Source organism: Neovison vison, chromosome 3, assembly GCF_020171115.1.
Source record: "Neovison vison isolate M4711 chromosome 3, ASM_NN_V1, whole genome shotgun sequence".
NCBI lineage: Eukaryota > Metazoa > Chordata > Mammalia > Carnivora > Mustelidae > Neogale > Neogale vison.
Window position 1 is genome coordinate 114,145,811 of NC_058093.1, and position 19,643 is coordinate 114,165,453.

Below are 19,643 nucleotides of genomic sequence, written 5' to 3' on the forward strand. Positions count from 1 at the left end.
AAAAAAACTGAGAGCTCTTCCATTATCAAGAAAAAGACAAGGATATCCGTTCTCATTGTTATTTAATGTAGCACTGGAAGTCTTAGCCTCAGCAGTCATACAACAAAAAGAAAGAAAAGACATTCAAGTTAGCAAAGAAGAAGTCAAACTTTCATTATTGGAAGATGACCTCAATGGAGAAAACCCAATAGACTCCACCCTAAAATTGCTAGAACTGATAAAAAAATTCACTAAATTGCAGGACACAAAATCAGTATACAGAAATTGCTACATTTCTATACACCAATAATGATGCACCACAAAGAGAAATCAAGGAATCAACACCATTTACAATTGCAGCAAAAACCATAAATACCTAGGAATAAACCTAACCAAAGAGGTAAAAGGCCTCTACTCTGGATCCTATAAAATAGTTATGAACAAAATTGAAGATGATGCAAAAAAATGGAAAAAGATTCCATGCTGTTCAATCGGAAGAACAAAGATTGTTAAAATGTCTGTTGTATTAAAAACAATGTAGACATTTAACATAATTCTATCAAATTACCACCAGTATTTCTCAGAGAGTGAGAAGAAACAACCCTAAAATTTGTATGGAACTACAGAAAGATTATGAACAGCCAAAACAATCTTGTAAAAGAAAGGCAAAGCTGGAGGCATCACAATTCTGGACTTCAAGCTATGTTACAAAGGTGTAGTAATCCAAGCCTGTATGGTAGTGCCACAGAAACAGACACATAGGGGCACCTGGGTTACTCAGTTGGTTAAGTGTCTGACTTTGGCTCAGGTCATGATCTCAAGTTCCTGGGATGGAGCACCACATCAGAGCTGAGCAGAAAGCCTACTACTTCCTCCAGCCCCTCCCCCTGCTTGTGCTCTCTCTCTCAAATAAATAAAACCTTTAAAAAATAGACACACATAGATCAATGGAACAGAATAGAAAACCCAGAAATAAACACACGACTATATGCTCACTTAGTCTTCAGCAAAGCAGGGAGAATATCCAGTGGAAAAAAGACAATCTCTTCAACACATGTTGTTAGGAAAACCAGACAGCAACATGCCAAATAATGAACCTGGAGCACTTCTTACACCATACACAAAAATAAATTGAAAATGGATAAAAGACCTAAACGTGAGACAGGAAATATTCAAAATCCTAATGGAGAACACAGGTAGTAACCTCTTTGACCCAGCTGCAGCAACTTTTTGCTAGACAGATCTCCGAAGCCAAGGGAAACAAAGGCAAGAATGAACTATTGGCACTTTATCAAGGTAAAGGGCTTCTGCACAGAAAAAGAAACAATTGACAAAACTAAAAAGCAACCACAGAATGGTAGATGATATTTTCAGATGACATATCTGATAAAGAATTAGTATCCAAAATATAAAGAAACCATACAGTGTAACACTCAAGAAACACATGAAACACAGATGAAGCTACATAAAAAGATGTTCACTATCACTCATATTGAAATATGAGAAATACAAATCAAAACTATAGTGAGATGTCACCTCTTACCAGTCAGAATGGCTAAAATTAACAACATGGTAACAACAACTGTTGGTGAAGATTCAGAGAAAGGGTAACCTTCTCGCACTGCTGTTGGGAAGGCAAACTGGTGCAGCCACTCTGGAAAACAGTATGGAGATTGCTCAAAAAGTTAAAAATAGAAGTACACAGGGAGGAGGAGCAAGATGATGGAGGAGTAGGAGACCTAAATTTCTTCTGGTCCCAGGAATTCAGCTAGATAGTTATCAAATCATTCTGAACACCTACAAACTCAATAGGAGATTGATGAAAAAAGTAGCAGTAATTCTGTGAATAGAAAAGTGGCCACATTCTGGAAGATAGAAGTGAATCTGATGCAATATATGGGAAGCTAGAATGTGGGAAAGAGGGAGCTCCCATTAGCTGGCTCCCAGCATGTGACAGAGTTGTAGAGCATGAAATCAGAACTTTTAAAAGTCTGATCCACTGAAGGATGCGGCTAAGTAGGGGGTTGTGGAGCTCTCAGTGGGACAGTGTGGTCTTAGGATCCTTGGGTTCACAGAAAGACCAGGGGTGTCTGAGTGTGGTGGAGCTCCTAGTATCAGAGCAGGGAAGCTGGCTGCAAATACAGCCAAGGAGGGGGCTTTCAGCTCTGGGTTGCCATAAACCATGATCCCCAGCACTGTTAGGCCACTACTCTTCGAGCAAAGACCTCACAAGTGACAGATTTGGGGAACACACCCCCTTCTCTGTCTGGAGGAACAGTTTAGGAGTATGCTGCAGGAATCTGCTGGGTTTGGAGACTCCAAATGGACCATGTGCCAGAGACAGAAACACTTGGTCACAGGCCAGGTGAGCTTGGAGCACAGCTGGAGACCAGGGAGACAAGAGTGATTGACTCCTTTTCTCTGAGGGCTCACTGAAGATGAGGGCCATGAGCTCTCAGTTGCTTGTGGGCTGGAGACTAGGAAGCTGTCATTTTCATTCTTGTCCTACAGAAAGTTTTCAAGGAACAAAAATACCGAGAACAAACCCAGCCTGGTTTACTTAGCCTGGTCCCCAGCAAGGTGGTGCTGTTCCACCTCTGGAATAGACAGTTGAGAATCACTGCAACAGTCTCCTCCCCCAGAAGCAGCAAGAACATCCATCCAGTTCAAGTTTACTGATCAATGAGAACTGTGAATCTTCAGGATTAGGTGAATACAACACATGGAGTTCATATTTTTTTCCCCCAGAATTCCTTAGTCTGTCAAATTATTTTTTTAAATTGTCTTTATTTTTTCTTTTTCTATTTTTTAAAAAAATTTCCTCTTTTCTACTTTAACCAACACTTTAGCTTAAGAATACATTATTTTAAAATCTTTTTAAATTTTCATTTTTATAGTCATATTCTATCCCTTCATTGTATTCAAATTATTTTTTTGCATACATATGTTTTTCTTTCCTTAAAATGTTGAGATACGGTTTCTTCTAATAGACCAAAATATGCCCTAAATCTTATATATGGCTTTGTTCTAGTCTCCCACCTGATCACACTCTCTCTTTTTTCCCAATTTTTTCTTTCTTTTTTCAAACAACTAGTTAATTTAATAATTCCTTTTTAAAAATATTTTAAAATTTTCAGCTTTATAGTCATATTCATCCCTTCATTGTATTTATCCTTATTTTTGTATATATAAGTTTTTCTTTCATTAAAATATTGGGAGGCAGTTTTCTCTAATGGACCAAAATACACCCAAAATCAAGTGTGTGGTTCTGTTCTTTTCACCAGCTGGGTCATTGTTTCTTCTTCCTTTCTTTCCTTCCCAGTTTCAGTTCTCTTCTGATTTATTTGGTGTATATTTTTCTGGGGTTACCCTTTTAGCTATCTGTTCTCTCATTCATTTATTCTTCTCTGGACAAAATGGCAAGGCAGAAAAACTTACCAAAAAGAAAAAAAAAAAAAAAAAGGACAAGAGGAGGTACTGACTGCTATGGATCTAATCAATATAGATATTAATAAGATGCTGGAACTAGAATTCAGAATGATGATTATAAAGATACTAGGTGGGATTGAAAAAAGCACAGAAGATACTAGAGAATCCCTTTCTGGAGAAATAAAAGAAAATAAAATCTAACCAACCTGAAATTTTAAAAAAAATCTATTAATGAGCTGCAATTAAAAAAAAAAAAAAGGAGGCTTTTACTGCTTGGATAAATGAGGCAGAAGAGAGAATTAGTGATATAGAAGACCAAATGATGGAGAATAAAGAAGCTGAGAAAAAGATTAATAATTACTGGATCACGAGGAAAGAATTCAAGAGATAACGGATATCACAAGACAAAAAAAATTAGAATAATTGGGATCCTAGAGGAAGAAGAAGAAGAAGAAGAAGAAGAAGAAGCAGAAGCAGAAGCAGAAGAAGAAGAAGAAGAAGAAGAAGGAGAAGGCAAAAGGTATACTGGAGCAAATTATAGCAGAAAACTTCTCTAATTGGGGGAAGAAAACAACCATCAAAATCCAGAAGGCACAGAGAAACCCCATCAAAATCAGTAAAAATAGGTCACTACCCCATCATCTAATAATAAAATTTACAAGTCTTAGAGACAAAGAGAAAATCCTAAAAGCAGCCCAGGTCAAGAGATTTGGAAATACAATGGTACAAACATTAGATTGGCAACAGACCTATCCACAAAGACCTGGTAGATCAGAAAGGACTGACATGATATATGCAGAGCACAAAACAAGAAAAATACACAGCCAAGAATACTATATCCAGCTTGATTGTCATTGAAAATAGGAGAAATAAAAAGCTTCCAGGGCAAGCAAAAACTAAAAGGATTTGTAAACACCATAGCAGCCCTACAGGAAATATTGAAAAGCATCCTCTAAGCAAAGAGACAGCCTAAAAGTAACATAGACCAGAAAGGAACAGAGATAATGTACGGGAATAGTCACCTTACAGACAACACAGTGGCACTCAATTCATATCTCAGTAGCTATCCTGAATGTAAATCAAGAGACACAGGGTATCAGAATAGATTAAAAAATAATAATAAGAACCATCAATATGCTTTCTGGAAGAGACTCATTTTAGACTCAAAGACACCTCTAGATTTCAAGTGAGGGGGTGGAAACAATTTACCATGTAAATTGTTTTGGATATCAAAAGAATACTGGGGAGGCAATTCTTATATCAGAGAAATTAGATTTTCTCTGATATAAATTAGATTTTAAGCCAAAGACTATAATAAGAAATGAGGAAGAACACAATATCATACTTAAAGGGTCTGTCCAACAAGATCTAAAAATTTTATATATTTATGCTCCTAACATGGGAGCAGCCAATTATATAAACCAAAAAAATAACAAAATCAAAGAAACACATTGACAATAACACAATAATAATAGGGAACTTTAACACCCCCCCCATTGAAATGGACAGATCATCTAAACAAAGATCAACAAGAAAAAAAAAAGGCTTTAAAACACACTGGACCAGATGGACATCACAGATATATTCAGAACATTCCATCCCAAAGCAACAGAAATCACAGTCTTCTCTAGTGAACTTGGAACATTCTCGAGAATAGATCACATCCTGGGACAGAAATAAGGTCTCAATCAGTACCAAAAGATTGGGGGGGACAAGATGGCGGGGTACTAGGAAGAGGCGTCTTTTCAGCTGGTACCCCAAAGTGAGCTGATTACCTACCAAAGAACTCCGATCACCCATGAAATCAGCCTGAGATCAGAATTATACACGTCTGGATCTCTACAGGGGCAGAAGACGCCAGTGAGCAGGTAAAGCGGAATGGGAACAGCGGACTGATATCGGAAGATAAACAAAAGGGGGAGGGAGCCACCAGAGGCGACTGGTGCAAAAGTAGTACCCCGATACGAGCGAGAGTGCCCTGCGTCTGGGGACCAGCAGTAACTCGGAGACTGGTTGAAAGCACTCCAAAAGAGCAAAGGATCCCGGGGGCAAATTGTGGGAATCCGGGCAGCTAGGGACAGGGGCTTGAGTCCCCGGTCCCAGACGGCCTCCCCGGCGCGGAGGCAGAGAGAGTGCAGCGGGGAAACCGGCTCCTGGTCCCAAAGCCGCCAGCGCGCCCCAGAGCGCGGGGGTTCCGTGTCCTGTGAGGGGATGGGAGCCGCGCCGGTCTGCAGAACACGCGCTAGCCCTACCACAAAGCTTGAGATGCGCGCGCACATCGCTCCAGCTCTCCTGGGTTTCTAAGGCCCGGGGGCGCTTCTTGACCCGCACCATTGTTTCAAAGTCTAAGCCGCGCTCGCACGAAACTCTTCCCCAGACAGAGGTGCGCAAAAGCCCAGCCTGCGGCTTACGGACCAGCGCCCCGTTCTCAGTGCCCCAGACGCGAGCCCGACCCACAGCCACCTCTGAAAAGAGGTGCGCGCAAGCCGGGCACTCCCAGCCCTGGCCGGCAGCAAAATCTCAGTGTGCGATCGCTGCTTGGAACCTCTCTGGCGGTCAGGAGCTCCCAGACAGCCGCCACGGCCTTGGCTTTGGGCGAGCAAAAGATCCTGCGCCCCCAGGGTCTTTAACTTGGAACCTGCACTGCCAGCGTCCAAGGGGGAATTTATTCAGCTTCTACATCCAGACTGAGGCTTCTCTCTGAGACGGAGATCAGGAAGTGTTCCAGGGTGCACCTTGACTGCACCAGAGTTGATACATCCAGCTACATCTGTTCAGTCTTCTCCCACCAAAATGACTAGGAGGAGGAATGCCCAACAGAAGAAAAATACAGAGGATGGACCTTCTGCAACAGAGCTAACGGCTATCAACATAGACAATATGTCGGAAAGAGAATTCAGGCTAACAATTATCCAGGCAATGGCTATGTTAGAGAAAGCCATGGATGACCAAACAGAATTGATTAGGGCCGAACTGAAAGCGACCAGACAGGATGTTCACAATGTTAGGGCGGAGCTTAAAGCTACCAGGGAGGAGGTCCACAATGCTCTCAATGAGTTCCAATCCAATCTAAACTCGCTCAAAGCTAGGGTAACTGAGACAGAAGATAGAATTAGTGATCTGGAAGACAAACAGATAGAGAGAAAGGATCAGGAGGAAGCCTGGAACAAACAGCTTAGATCCCATGAAAGCAGAATTAGGGAAATAAGTGATGCCATGAAGCGTTCCAACGTCAGAATTATTGCAATTCCTGAAGGGGAGGAGAAAGAGAGAAGTCTAGAAGATGTCGTGGAACAAGTCCTTCATGAAAACTTTCCGAATCTCGCGAATGAAACCAGCGTTCATGTACTAGAGGCTGAACGGTCTCCACCCAAGATTATACACTCCAAAAAAACATCACGACACCTGATAGTCAAATTGAGAAATTATAATTGTAGGTATAATCTCTTGAAAGCCGCCAGGGCAAAGAGGCTCCTTACTTACAGAGGGAAGCCCATCAGAATAACGTCAGACCTGTCCACAGAGACCTGGCAAGCCAGAAGAGGCTGGCAAGATATATTCAGGGCACTAAATGAGAAGAACATGCAGCCAAGAATACTTTATCCAGCAAGACTGACATTCAAAATGGATGGAGAGATAAAGAGTTTCCAAGACCGGCAAGGCTTAAAAGACTATGCAACCACCAAGCCGACACTGCAGGAAATATTAAGGGGGGTTCTATAAAAGAGGAAAAATCCCAAGAATAGCATTGAACAGAAATATAGAGACATTCTACAGAAAGAAAGACTTCAAAGGTAACTCGATGTCAATAAAAACGTATCTATCAATAATCACTCTCAATGTGAATGGCCTAAATACACCCATAAAATGGCACAGGGTTGCAGATTGGATAAAACGACAGGACCCATCCATATGCTGTCTACAAGAGACCCATTTTGAACCTAAAGATACACGCAGACTGAAAGTGAAGGGGTGGAGAAGCATCTTTCATGCCAATGGGACTCAAAAGAAGGCTGGGGTAGCGATTCTCATATCAGATAAATTAGACTTCAAACTAAAGACTGTAGTCAGAGATACAGAAGGACACTACATAATCCTTAAAGGGACTATCCACCAAGATGATCTAACAATTGTAAATATCTATGCTCCCAATATGGGAGCAGCCAATTACTTAAGAAAACTGTTAATCAAGATAAAGAGTCATATTGATATGAATACACTAATCGTAGGAGATCTTAACACGCCTCTATCAGAATTAGACAGATCATTGAAGCAGAAAATCAATAAAGAAACAAGAGCATTGAATGACACATTGGACCAGATGGACCTCATAGATATATACAGAACGTTCCACCCTAAAACAGCAGAATACTCATTCTTCTCAAGTGTACACGGAACCTTCTCCAGAATAGACCACATACTGGGTCACAAATCAGGACTCAGCCGATACCAAAAGACTGAGATTATTCCCTGCATATTCTCAGATCACAATGCTTTGAAACTGGAGCTCAATCACAAGGAAAAGTTCCGAAGGAACTCAAACACCTGGAAGCTAAAGACCACCTTGCTTAAGAATGCTTGGATCAACCAGGAGATCAAAGAAGAACTGAAACAATTCATGGAAACCAATGAGAATGAAGACACTTCGGTCCAAAACCTATGGGATACAGCAAAGGCGTTCCTAAGGGGAAAATATATAGCCATCCAAGCCTTGCTCAAAAAAATTGAAAAATCCAGAACACACCAGCTGTCTCTACACCTTAAAGAACTGGAGGATCAACAACAAATCAAACCAACTCCACACATAAGAAAGGAAATCATCAAGATTAGAGCTGAGATCAATGAGGGAGAAACCAGAGATACAGTAGAACGTATCAATGAAACTAGAAGCTGGTTTTTTGAAAGGATCAATAAGATCGATAAGCCACTGACTACACTAATCCAAAAGAAAAGAGAGAAAGCCCAAATTCATAAAATTATGAATGAAAAGGGAGAGATCACAACTAACGCCAAGGAAGTAGAAACAATCATCAGAAGTTAATACGAACAGTTATATGCCAATAAGGTTAGCAACCTAGATGAAATGGATGCATTCCTGGAAAACTATAAACTCCCAAAATTGAACCAGGAAGAAATCGACAACCTGAATAGACCGATATCTAATAACGAGATTGAAGCAGTGATCAAAAATCTCCCAAAAAACAAGAGCCCAGGACCTGACGGATTCCCTGGGGAATTCTACCAAACCTTCCAAGAAGAAATAACACCTATTCTCCTGAAGCTGTTTCAAAAAATTGAAGTAGAAGGAAAACTTCCAGACTCTTTCTATGAAGCCAGCATTACCCTGATCCCCAAACCAGGCAAGGACCATACCAAAAAGGAGAATTTCAGACCAATATCACTGATGAATATGGATGCTAAGATTCTCAACAAGATCCTAGCCAACAGGATCCAACAGCACATTAAAAAGATTATCCACCATGATCAGGTGGGATTCATCCCTGGGCTACAAGGATGGTTCAACATTCGTAAATCAATCAATGTGATATAACAAATTAATATGAGAAGAGAGAAGAACCACATGGTCCTCTCAATTGATGCAGAAAAAGCATTTGACAAAATCCAGCATCCGTTCCTGATTAAAACGCTTCAAAGTATAGGGATAGAGGGAACATTCCTGAACCTCATCAAATCTATCTATGAAAGACCCACAGCAAATATCATCCTCAATGGGAAAAAGCTTGCAGCCTTCCCGTTGAGATCAGGAACAAGACAAGGATGCCCACTTTCACCACTCTTGTTCAACATAGTATTAGAAGTCCTAGCAACAGCAATCAGACAACAGAGAGAAATAAAAGGTATCCAAATTGGTAATGAAGAAGTCAAACTCTCTCTCTTCGCAGATGACATGATTCTTTATATGGAAAACCCAAAAGACTCCACCCCCAAACTACTAGAACTCATACAGCAATTCAGCAGCGTGGCAGGATACAAAGTCAATGTGCAGAAATCAGTGGCTTTCTTATACACTAACAAGGAAAATACAGAAAGGGAAATTAGAGAATCGATTCCATTTACTATAGCACCAAGAACCTAAAGATACCTGGGAATAAACCTAACTAAAGAGGTAAAGGATCTATACTTGAGGAACTATAGAACACTCATGAAAGAAATTGAAGAAGACACAAAAAGATGGAAGACCATTCCATGCTCTTGGATCAGAAGAATAAACATTGTTAAAATGTCTATACTGCCTAGAGCAATCTATACTTTTAATGCCATTCCAATCAAAATTCCACCGGCATTCTTCAAAGAGCTGGAGAAAATAATCCTAAAATTTGTATGGAATCAGAAGAGACCCCGAATCGCTAAGGAAATGTTGAAAAACAAAAATAAAGCTGGCGGCATCACCTTACCTGATTTCAAGCTTTATTACAAAGCTGTGATCACCAAGACAGCATGGTACTGGCATAAAAACAGACACATAGACCAGTGGAACAGAGTAGAGAGCCCTGATATGGACCCTCAACTCTATGGTCAATTAATCTTTGACAAAACAGGAAAAAATATACAGTGGAAAAAAGACAGTCTCTTCAATAAATGGTGCTGGGAAAAATGGACAGCTATATGTAGAAGAATGAAACTCGACCATTCTCTTACACCGTACACAGAGATCAACTCAAAATGGATAAAAGACCTCAACGTGAGACAGGAATCTATCAGAATCTTAGAGGAGAACATAGGCAGTAATCTCTTCGATATCAGCCACAGCAACTTCTTTCAAGATACGTCTCCAAAGGCAAAGGAAACAAAAGCGAAAATAAACTTCTGGGTCCTCATCAAAATCAAAACTTCTGCACAGCAAAGGAAACAGTCAAAAAAACAAAGAGGCAACCCACGGAATGGGAGAAGATATTTGCAAATGACAGTACAGACAAAAGGTTGATATCCAGGATCTATAATGAACTCCTCAAACTCAACCCACACGAAACAGACAAACACATCAAAAAATGGGCAGAAGATATGAACAGACACTTCTCCAATCAAGACATACAAATGGCTATCAGACACATGAAAAAATGCTCATCATCATTAGCCCTCAGGGAGATTCAAATTAAAACCACATTGAGATATCACCTTACACCAGTTAGAATGGCCAAAATTAACAAAACAGGAAACAACATGTGTTGGAGAGGATGTGGAGAAAGGGGAACCCTCTTACACTGTTGGTGGGAATGCAAGTTGGTGCAGCCTCTTTGGAGAACAGTGTGGAGATTCCTCAAGAAATTAAAAATAGAGCTTCCCTACGACCCTGCAATTGCACTCCTGGGTATTTACCCCAAAGATACAGATGTAGTGAAAAGAAGGGCCATCTGTGCCCCAATGTTTATAGCAGCAATGGCCACAGTCGCCAAACTATGGAAAGAACCAAGATGCCCTTCAACGGATGAATGGATAAGGAAGATGTGGTCCATATACACTATGGAGTATTATGCCTCCATCAGAAAGGACGAATATCCAACTTTTGTAGCAACATGGACGGGACTGGAAGAGATTATGCTGAGTGAAATCAGTCAAGCAGAGAGAGTCAATATTCATATGGTTTCACTCATTTGTGGAGCATAACCAATAGCATGGAGGACAAGGGGCATTAGAGAGGAGTAGGGAATTTGGGTAAATGGGAAGGGGAGGTGAACCATGAGAGACTATGGACTCTGAAAATCAGTCTGAGGGGTTTGAAGTGGCGGGGGGGTGGGAGGTTGGGGTACCAGGTGGTGGGTATTATAGAGGGCACAGCTTGCATGGAGCACTGGGTGTGGTGAAAAAATAATGAATACTGTTTTTCTGAAAATAAATAAATTGGGAAAAAAAAAAGATTGGGATTATTCCCTGCATATTTTCAGACCACTGTTTTGAAACTAGAACTCAATCACATGAGGAAAGTTGGAAGGAAATCAAATAAATGGAACCTAAAGATCATCGTACTAAAGAATAAATGGGTCAACCAGGAAATTAAAGAATTAAAAAAAAAATCATGGAAACAAGAATGAAAACACAACTCTTCAAAATCTTTGGGAAGCAGCAAAGTGGTCCTAAAAGGAAAGTAGATAGCAATTCAAGCCTTTCTCATGAAACAATGAAGGTCTCAAGTACACAACCTAACCCTACATCAAAAGGAGCAGGAGAGAGAAGAAAAGTAAAACCTAAACCCCGCTCATGGTTTGGAAGACTAAACATTGTTAAAATGTCTATACTGCCTAGAGCAATCTATACTTTCAATGCCATTTCGATCAAAATTCCACCAGCATTTTTTTAAAAGACTTTATTTATTTATTTGACAGAGAGAAAGACCACAAGGAGGCAGAGAGGCAGGCAGAGAGAGAGGGGTAATCAGGCTCCCTGCTGAGCAGAGAGTCCAATGCGGGACTCGATCCCAGGATTCTGAGATCATGACCTGAGCCAAAAGCAGAGGCTTAACCCACTGAGCCACTCAGGTGCCCCTCCACCAGCATTTTTCAAAGAGCTGGAGAAAACAATTCTAAAATTTGTATGGAATCAGAAGAGACCCGGAATTGCTAAGGAAATGTTGAAAAAGAAAAACAAAACTGGGGGCATCACATTGCCTGATTTCAAGCTTTACTAAAAAGCTGTGATCAGTAAGACAGCATGGTACTGGCACAAAAACAGACACATACATCAGTGGAACAGGGTAGAGAGCCCAGATATGGACCCTTAACTTTATGGTCAACTAATCTTTGACAAAGCAGGAAAAAATATACAGTGGAGTAAAATATTTTATTTTTTTTAAATAACTTCATTTTATTTTTCAGTATTCCAAGATTCGTTGTTTATGCACTACAGCCACTGCTCCACACAACTTGTGCCCTCTTTAATACTTACCACCAGGCTCACCTATCCCCTCCCTCTCCTCCCCTCCAAAACCCTCTGTTTGTTTTTCAGAGTCCATAGCCTCCCATTGTTCATCTCCCCCAGTGATTTTCCCCAATTCACTTCTCCTTTCCGTCTCCTAATGTTCTCCATGTTATTCTTTATGCTCCACAAGGAAGTGAAACCATATGACAATTGGCTCTCTCTATTTGACTTATGTCTCTCAGCATAATCTCCTCCAGTCCCATCCCTGCTGATAGAAAAGTTTGGTATTCATTCTTTCTGATGGCTGAGTAATATTCCATTGTATATATGGCCCATATCTTCTTTATCCAGTCTGTTTGATGAAAGGCACCTTTTCTATTTCCACAGTTTGGCTATTGTGGCCATTGATGCTATGAACATTGGGTAGATATGGTCCTTATTTTAACTACATCTGTATCTTTGGGTTAAAAACCCATTAATGCAATTGCAGGGTCATAGGGTAGCTCTATGTTCATTTTTTTCATCTGTGAAGAGAGAGTTTCACTTTTTCTTTGCCAATTTGAATACATTTTATTTCTTTTTGTTGTCTCATTGCTGTTGCTATGACTTCTAGTATTATATTGGATAATAGTGGTAAGATTGGGCATCCTAGTCGTGTTTCTGAACTCAGTGGAAAGGCTTTCAGCTTTTCCCCATTGAGAATGACATGCACTGTGAGATTTTTGTAGATAGATTTTATGATATTGATGAATGTTTCCTCTATCCCTACACCGTGAAGAGTTTGAATCAGGAAAGAATGCTGCATTTTGTCAAATATTTTTTCTGCATGAGTTGAGAGGACCATGTGGTTCTTCACTCATCTCCTATTGATTTGTTCTATCACATTGATTGATTTGCAAATGTTGAACCACCCTTGCTTCCCAAGGATAAATCCCACGTGGTCATTATGGATAATCCTTTTAATGTTCTGTTGGATCCTATTACCTAGGATATTGTTGAGAATCTTGGCATCCATGTTCATCAGGGATATTCATCTGAAATTCTCTTTTTTGATGGGATCTTTGCCTGGTTTTGGGATCAAGGTAATGCTGGCCTCATAGAAAGAGCCTTGAAGTTTTCCTCCCATTTCTATTTTTTGAAAGAGCTTTAGGAGAATAAGTGTTATTTCTTCTTTGAATATTTGGTAGAATACCCCAGGAAATTCATAAGGCTCTCAGATTTTTTTTTGGGGGGGAGGTTTTTGATCACTATTTCCTGTATTTCTAAAACTGCAAGGAACAAAGAATGAGTTACAAGGGAAAATTAAAAGACATTTTGAACTGAATGCAAATGAAAACACAATGTATCAAAATTAAAATTCAGGTCAGTCAGGACTCAGTAGGAAATGTCTGTACTTAAATGTCTATGTGAGAAATGATAGAAAGATATATAGAGATAACAATCAACTTCTACCTTAATAAATTGAAAAATAGAGCAGAAGTGTTTTTTAGGAGTAGAGGCAAGATGGTGGAGAAGTTGGTCCCCTTAAGTGAGCTGGTCCCCTTAAAAGAACACTCTGAACACCCATGAAATCAGCCTGAGATGTAAGATTATATACTTCTGATGTCTATGGGGGCAGAAGACCTCAGTGGAGAGGTAAAACAGAGTCGGAATGCTTGGACTGATATCGGAGGATAAACAGAAGGGGGAAGGAGCACCAGAAGTGACACATTGGAAAGTAACACCCTAATATAAAAGTGCCCTGTGTTTGAGGACCAGCATTAACATGGAGTCTGGTTAAAAGCACTCTAAAAGAGCAAAATACCTTAAGAGGCAACTGGTGGAATCAAGCAGTCACAGGCATGGGCATAAGCCCATAGTCCCTGGACAGTTATCGTCAGTGACCACCATGCCAGAGAGAGTCCAGTGGGTCCTCTAGTCTATGGTCTCTGAGCCCACAGCTTTTTGCTGTTTGAACCACAGCTCAGGCTTGGTGCACTCCCACCCATGCCTGAGAGTGAAAGATCCCCCCCGGGTTTAAGCACCCCGGAATGGACCTCTCCTCAGGAGGAGACCCCGGGACCCAAAAACCGAGCCGAGACCACAGATCAGATGCAAACAGCATGAGGTTTATAGAGTAGTCACAGGTACCTGCGGGCGATCAAGTCTTAAGAGGACTCGCGCGCCAGCCCTTTGTTCAGGGCCTTTTTATGGGGTTTCGGGAAGCGGAAGCATTCGTACAGAAGCATAGTTACAAGGTTCTCATTGGCTGGTTTGAATGTAAAGGCATACTTGGCGCGCGCGGGAGGGGGGATACAAGGTCTTCATTACTCAGCAGAGAAGCATCCTGCCTACCGTGACTAGGCGAACGTGGCTAGGAGGCTGGTCTCCCAGCATATCTTTTGCAAGTTTACTTATTGCTTTTGCAACATGTTGTTGCCTTTTTTTAGCCATAGGGCCGTTAAAACAAAGGAGGGTTGTTTAAGCAAGGGGAAGGGGGAAGGGGTCCTTTCATTCCCCCATTTTCTTTTTGGCCTGAGTAAAATCTTTTACTTTATGGGGGACTAGTATCTCGCTGTCCTACAGCATGATATTGTTGTGTTAATACCATGGCTTGGACAAGTGACAGTCTATCTTTAGCGGATTTTGAGTGCGCTGAACTTTCCATTTTTCCTTGAGATCGGGTTTTGCCGGGTCGTCTGGTTCCGGAGGAGCCGGCTTTACATGGGAGGCGTGGATCCAAGCTGTGATGCCATCGACCTTTAACGCCGTCGGGGTGGTTAAGAGAACGGTGTAGGGACCCTTCCATCGGGGCTCAAGGCTCTTGGTCTGATGCCTGCGGACCCAGACAGAGTCGCTAATCTGGAATTGATGTGGCACAGTTGGATTTTCTAGCTGCTCCCGGTAAGCTGCAGCCAGTGGCCTCCAGACCTCTTTCTGAATGATCTGGAGTGCCTGGAGGTGGGCTTGTAAGGTAGTGCGATCGGCAAGAGAAGAAACATGAGGATCAATAGGATTGAAAAGGTTTACAATAGGGGGTGGGGCCCCATATAATATTTCAAAAGGAGTTAACCCTAGGGGCCCGGGGGTATTCCTGGCCCTATATAGGGCCAGAGGCAGGAGGAGGACCCAGTCCCTAGAGCCAGTTGCAAGCGTTAATTTAGTTAAAGTCTCCTTGATTGTTCTATTCATTCTCTCTACCTGCCCTGAGCTCTGGGGTCTATATGCACAATGCAATTTCCAATTAATCCCCAATAACTTGGCCACCTTCTGACTTACCTGGGAGACGAAGGCTGGACCATTGTCGGTGCCCAATACCTGGGGTATCCCATACCTGGGGAAGATTTCTTCAAGTAGTTTCTTGGTGACCACATTCGAAGTCTCATGCTTGGTGGGGAAGGCTTCTACCCATCCTGAAAAAGTGTCTACAAAAACTAACAAATACCTGTAGCCATAGAGTCCAGGTTTTACTTCCGTGAAGTCGATTTCCCAGTGAACACCAGGGCGATGTCCTCGAACGCGCACTCCAGGGGCAGCATAAGTTTTCCTGGCATTTACTTGTGCGCAGACTAAGCAATTTTTAATTATGGATTACAACACCTTGTCTTGGTTTAGTAACAAATACGGTTGGTGCTCATTATTTAGGAGGGTTTTTATTTTGTTTTCGCTCAGATGGGTCAGTGAGTGCAAGGATTGGACTATGTGGTGAGAATACAAAGTGGGCATAACAGTTTTTTCGTTCATGATGTATGCCCCTTCTCTCGGGTCCCATGTAGCCCCCATTTTCTTTAGCAGCTCCTGATCCTCAGAACTGTACTCCATAGGTTTATTATTTTCTTGTGGGGGCCGTGTGCTCAGAGTGAGAATGGGCCCAGTCTCTTTTTCCCCCAGGGCAGCTTCCTTAGCAGCTTGATCTGCCAGCTGGTTTCCCCTTGCCACGGGGCTATTATCCTTTTGGTGACCCGGGCAGTGTATAATGCTCAACTTTTGGGGCAGGAACAAAGCTTTGAGCAGAGCCAGTATTTCAGGTTTATTTTAAATTTCTTTTCCCTCGGAGGTGAGGAGCCCTCTCCTCCGATAGATTTCACCATGCATGTGGGCCGTAGCAAAGGCATAGCGGCTGTCGGTATAAACGTTCAGTTTCTTACCTTCTGCCATCTGAAGAGCCTAAGTCAGGGCGATGAGTTCCGCCCGCTGAGCTGATGTCCCAGGGGATAGCGTCTTGGACCAGATTACCTCTGTCTCACTAGTCACTGCAGCTCCCGCTCTTCGCTCGCCATTGTGCAGGAAGCTACTGCCATCTGTATACCAGGTGTAGTCCGCTCCTATAAGGGGCTGGTCCGTCAGATCCTTTCGGGTGCCATGGACTTCAGCCAGAATCTGGAGGCAATCATGTGTTTCCATTGCCTCGGGTAAGGGGAGTAGGGTGGCAGGGTTGAGTGCCACCACAGGCCCGAACTGTACACGATCAGTGTCCAGGAGCATGGCCTGATAATGAGTCAGGCGAGCATTGGAGAGCCACCTGTCTGGGGGCTGCTTGACCAAGGCTTCAACCGCATGGGGGGCCAAGATGGTCAGTGATTGGCCCAAAGTTAGCTTGCCCACGTCCTTGACTAGGATGGCGATGGCGGCCACCATTCTCAGACAGGGTGGCCAACCAGCGGCCACAGGGTCTAACTTCTTTGACAGGTAAGCCACCGGGCGCTTCCAAGGCCCTAGCCTTTGGGTTAGTACTCCCTTGGCATAGCCCTGTTTTTCATCTATGAACAGTTCGAAGGCCTTAGTCACATCTGGGAGTCCCAGGGCTGGGGATTCTAGTAAAGCCTTTTGATGTTGGAAAAGGCCTGTTGCTGCTCCTTGCCCCAGTGAAACTGAGCCCCTTGCTTAGTGAGGGGATATAAAGGGGCTGCCATTTCCGCAAACCCAGGGATCCATAGGCGGCAAAATCCAGCAGTTCCCAGGAATTCTCTTAGCTGTCGTGGGGTGGTGGGTGTGGAAATGCGGAGGATAGTCTGCTTTCGTGCCTCAGTGAGCCATCTCTGTCCTTCCCTCAGCTGGTCTCCCAAGTAGGTGACTTGTTTTTGGCATATCTGGGCCTTTTTAGCTGAGGCTCGGTACCCTAACTGTCCCAGTACCCATAAGAGGGCTTTAGTGCCATTTAGGCAGTTTTCCTTGGTGTTAGCAGCCAAGAGGAGATCATCGACATATTGAAGGAGTACCAGGGAGGGATGCTGCACCCGGAAATCAGCTAAGTCTCTGTGCAGCGCCTCGTCAAACAGAGTGGGACTGTTCTTGAAACCCTGGGGAAGCAGGGTCCAAGTTAACTGTCCTGAGAGCCCAAGATCTGGGTCCCTCCACTCAAAGGTGAAGAGTGGTTGGCTCACCGGATATAGTCTTAAACAGAAAAAGGCATCTTTCAAATCTAGCACCGTATACCATCCATGGGAAGGGGGCAGGGTGCTCAGTAGATTATATGGATTGGGCATGGAGGGATGTATGTCCTCAACTCTTTTGTTAACTTCCCTCAGATCCTGTACTGGCCGGTAATCTCCTGTGCCGGGTTTTTTTTTTACTGGTAAGAGAGGTGTATTCCAAGGTGACCGGCAGGGAATTAGGATTCCTTGATCGAGAAGTCTCTTAATATGGGGCCTTATGCCTTGACGGGCTTCATGAGACATTGGGTATTGCTTTATCGACACTGGGGTGGCTGTTGCCTTGAGTTGGATTAAGAGAGGGGGTTGTTGATGAGCCATTCCCATGCCCCCCATTTCCGCCCAGGCCGTAGGGAATTCTTTTAGCCAGGCTCCATTTTGGACCTCTGGGGGTTGTTCAGGTTCATATAGTCTCTATTCTTCCTCCAAATGGAGGGTTAGTACCTGTAAGGGTCCCCCGTTGGGGCCTGTTATCGCCGCCCCTTCCGGGTTGAAGTGGATTTGGGCCTTTAATTTGGTTAGAAGGTCTCTTCCCAGTAACGGGTAGGGGCAATCGGGTACATGTAAAAATGAATGCGTCACCTTACCGGTAGCCAGCTGGACCCTGCGTTCCGTGGTCCACCGATAGTTCTTCCCTCCAGTTGCTCCTTGTACCCAAGCAGTTCGGTTGCTGAGTGGTCCTAGAGTCTGGGTTAGGACTGAATGCTGGGCCCCGGTGTCTACTAGGAAGGTAACTGGCTGCCCCCCAACGCTTAAAGTTATCCTGGGCTCAGGGGGGGGCTCCTGGCCCCGACCTCCCTAGTCTTCCAACGTCAGTAGGGAAGTCAGTGGTTTGGGCATCGGGGGTCCTCTGAGATTCTTGGGGTTCTTGGGACACTCTCGTGCCCAGTGTCCTCTTTCCTTACAATAGGCACACTGGTCTTTGTCTAGTTTGGTCCCTCTTCGTTCTCGTTCTCCCAGTCTGACTCCCTCTCTATTCTGTCCCTGAGTAACTACGGTGGCCAATACCTTAGTCAATTCCTTGCTCCGCTTTTTGTCTCTCTCGTCCTGTGCCTCTTTCATTCTTAACCACATTCTCTCCTCTTTCTCTTCTGGAGTTTCTCTCTTATTGAACACCTTTTCTGCCTCTTTTAATAAGTCAGACAGCGTATACCCCTGTAGCCCTTCTAATCTCTGTAATTTGCTCCTAATGTCAGGGCTTGACTGCCAGATAAAGGACATCGATACACTAGTTGCTTGCCCTTCATCATCAGGGTCATACGGGGTGTACATTCTATAAGCCTCCTTAAGTCTTTCTAGAAAGGCAGAAGGCGTTTCTTCCTTCCCCTGTATTACTTGCTTAACCTGAGCCAAATTAGTGGGCCGTCTCGCAGCTGCTCGGAGACCCGCTATGAGCAACTGGTGATAGAGACGAAGGTGCTCCCTACCTGCAGGTGTGGCGAAATCCCAATTTGGGCGGGTTAAGGGAAAGGCTGTGTCGATCTCATTGGGCAACTGGGTTGGTCGCCCATCATCGCCCGGTACGTTCTTTCGGGCTTCCAGGAGGATTCTCTGCTTTTCCTCCGAGGTCAGCAGAGTCTGCAACAGCTGTTGACAATCATCCCAAGTGGGCTGATGGGTAACTAGAATAGATTCAATCAAGTTAGTCAGGGCGACAGGGTCCTTAGAGAAGGGGGGGGTTATGTTGCTTCCAGTTATAAAGGTTGGAAGTGGTAAAGGGCCAATACTGTGGCCGACCATTTGGGCCTTCCCTCAAAGGGAAAGCCTGGGAGGCTTGACTTGGAGGCTGCACACGTCGATCCCTGAGTTGCCCCGCAATGGGTGACGCCAGAGAACTAGGCTCTCGCTCTTCTGTTAACACGTCGATAAGAGGGGACCCAGTGTCTGGAGGCAAAACGGGAGCAGGCTTGGGGGGTTTTGGGGACTTGTCTTGGAGCGGGGTGAGGGCGG

The 19,643-nt window shown here is 43.3% G+C and overlaps 1 protein-coding gene across 1 annotated transcript; it reads right to left on the reverse strand.

Moving 5' to 3' along the window:
* Window positions 1–15,353: 15,353 nt before the first annotated feature.
* Window positions 15,354–19,433, reverse strand: LOC122903545. The gene is given in 3 exon segments (XM_044244376.1): window positions 15,354–15,618; window positions 15,621–17,090; window positions 17,093–19,433. Coding segments are annotated over 3 exon segments (3,924 nt in total). The 3' UTR covers window positions 15,354–15,505.
* Window positions 19,434–19,643: the final 210 nt, after the last annotated feature.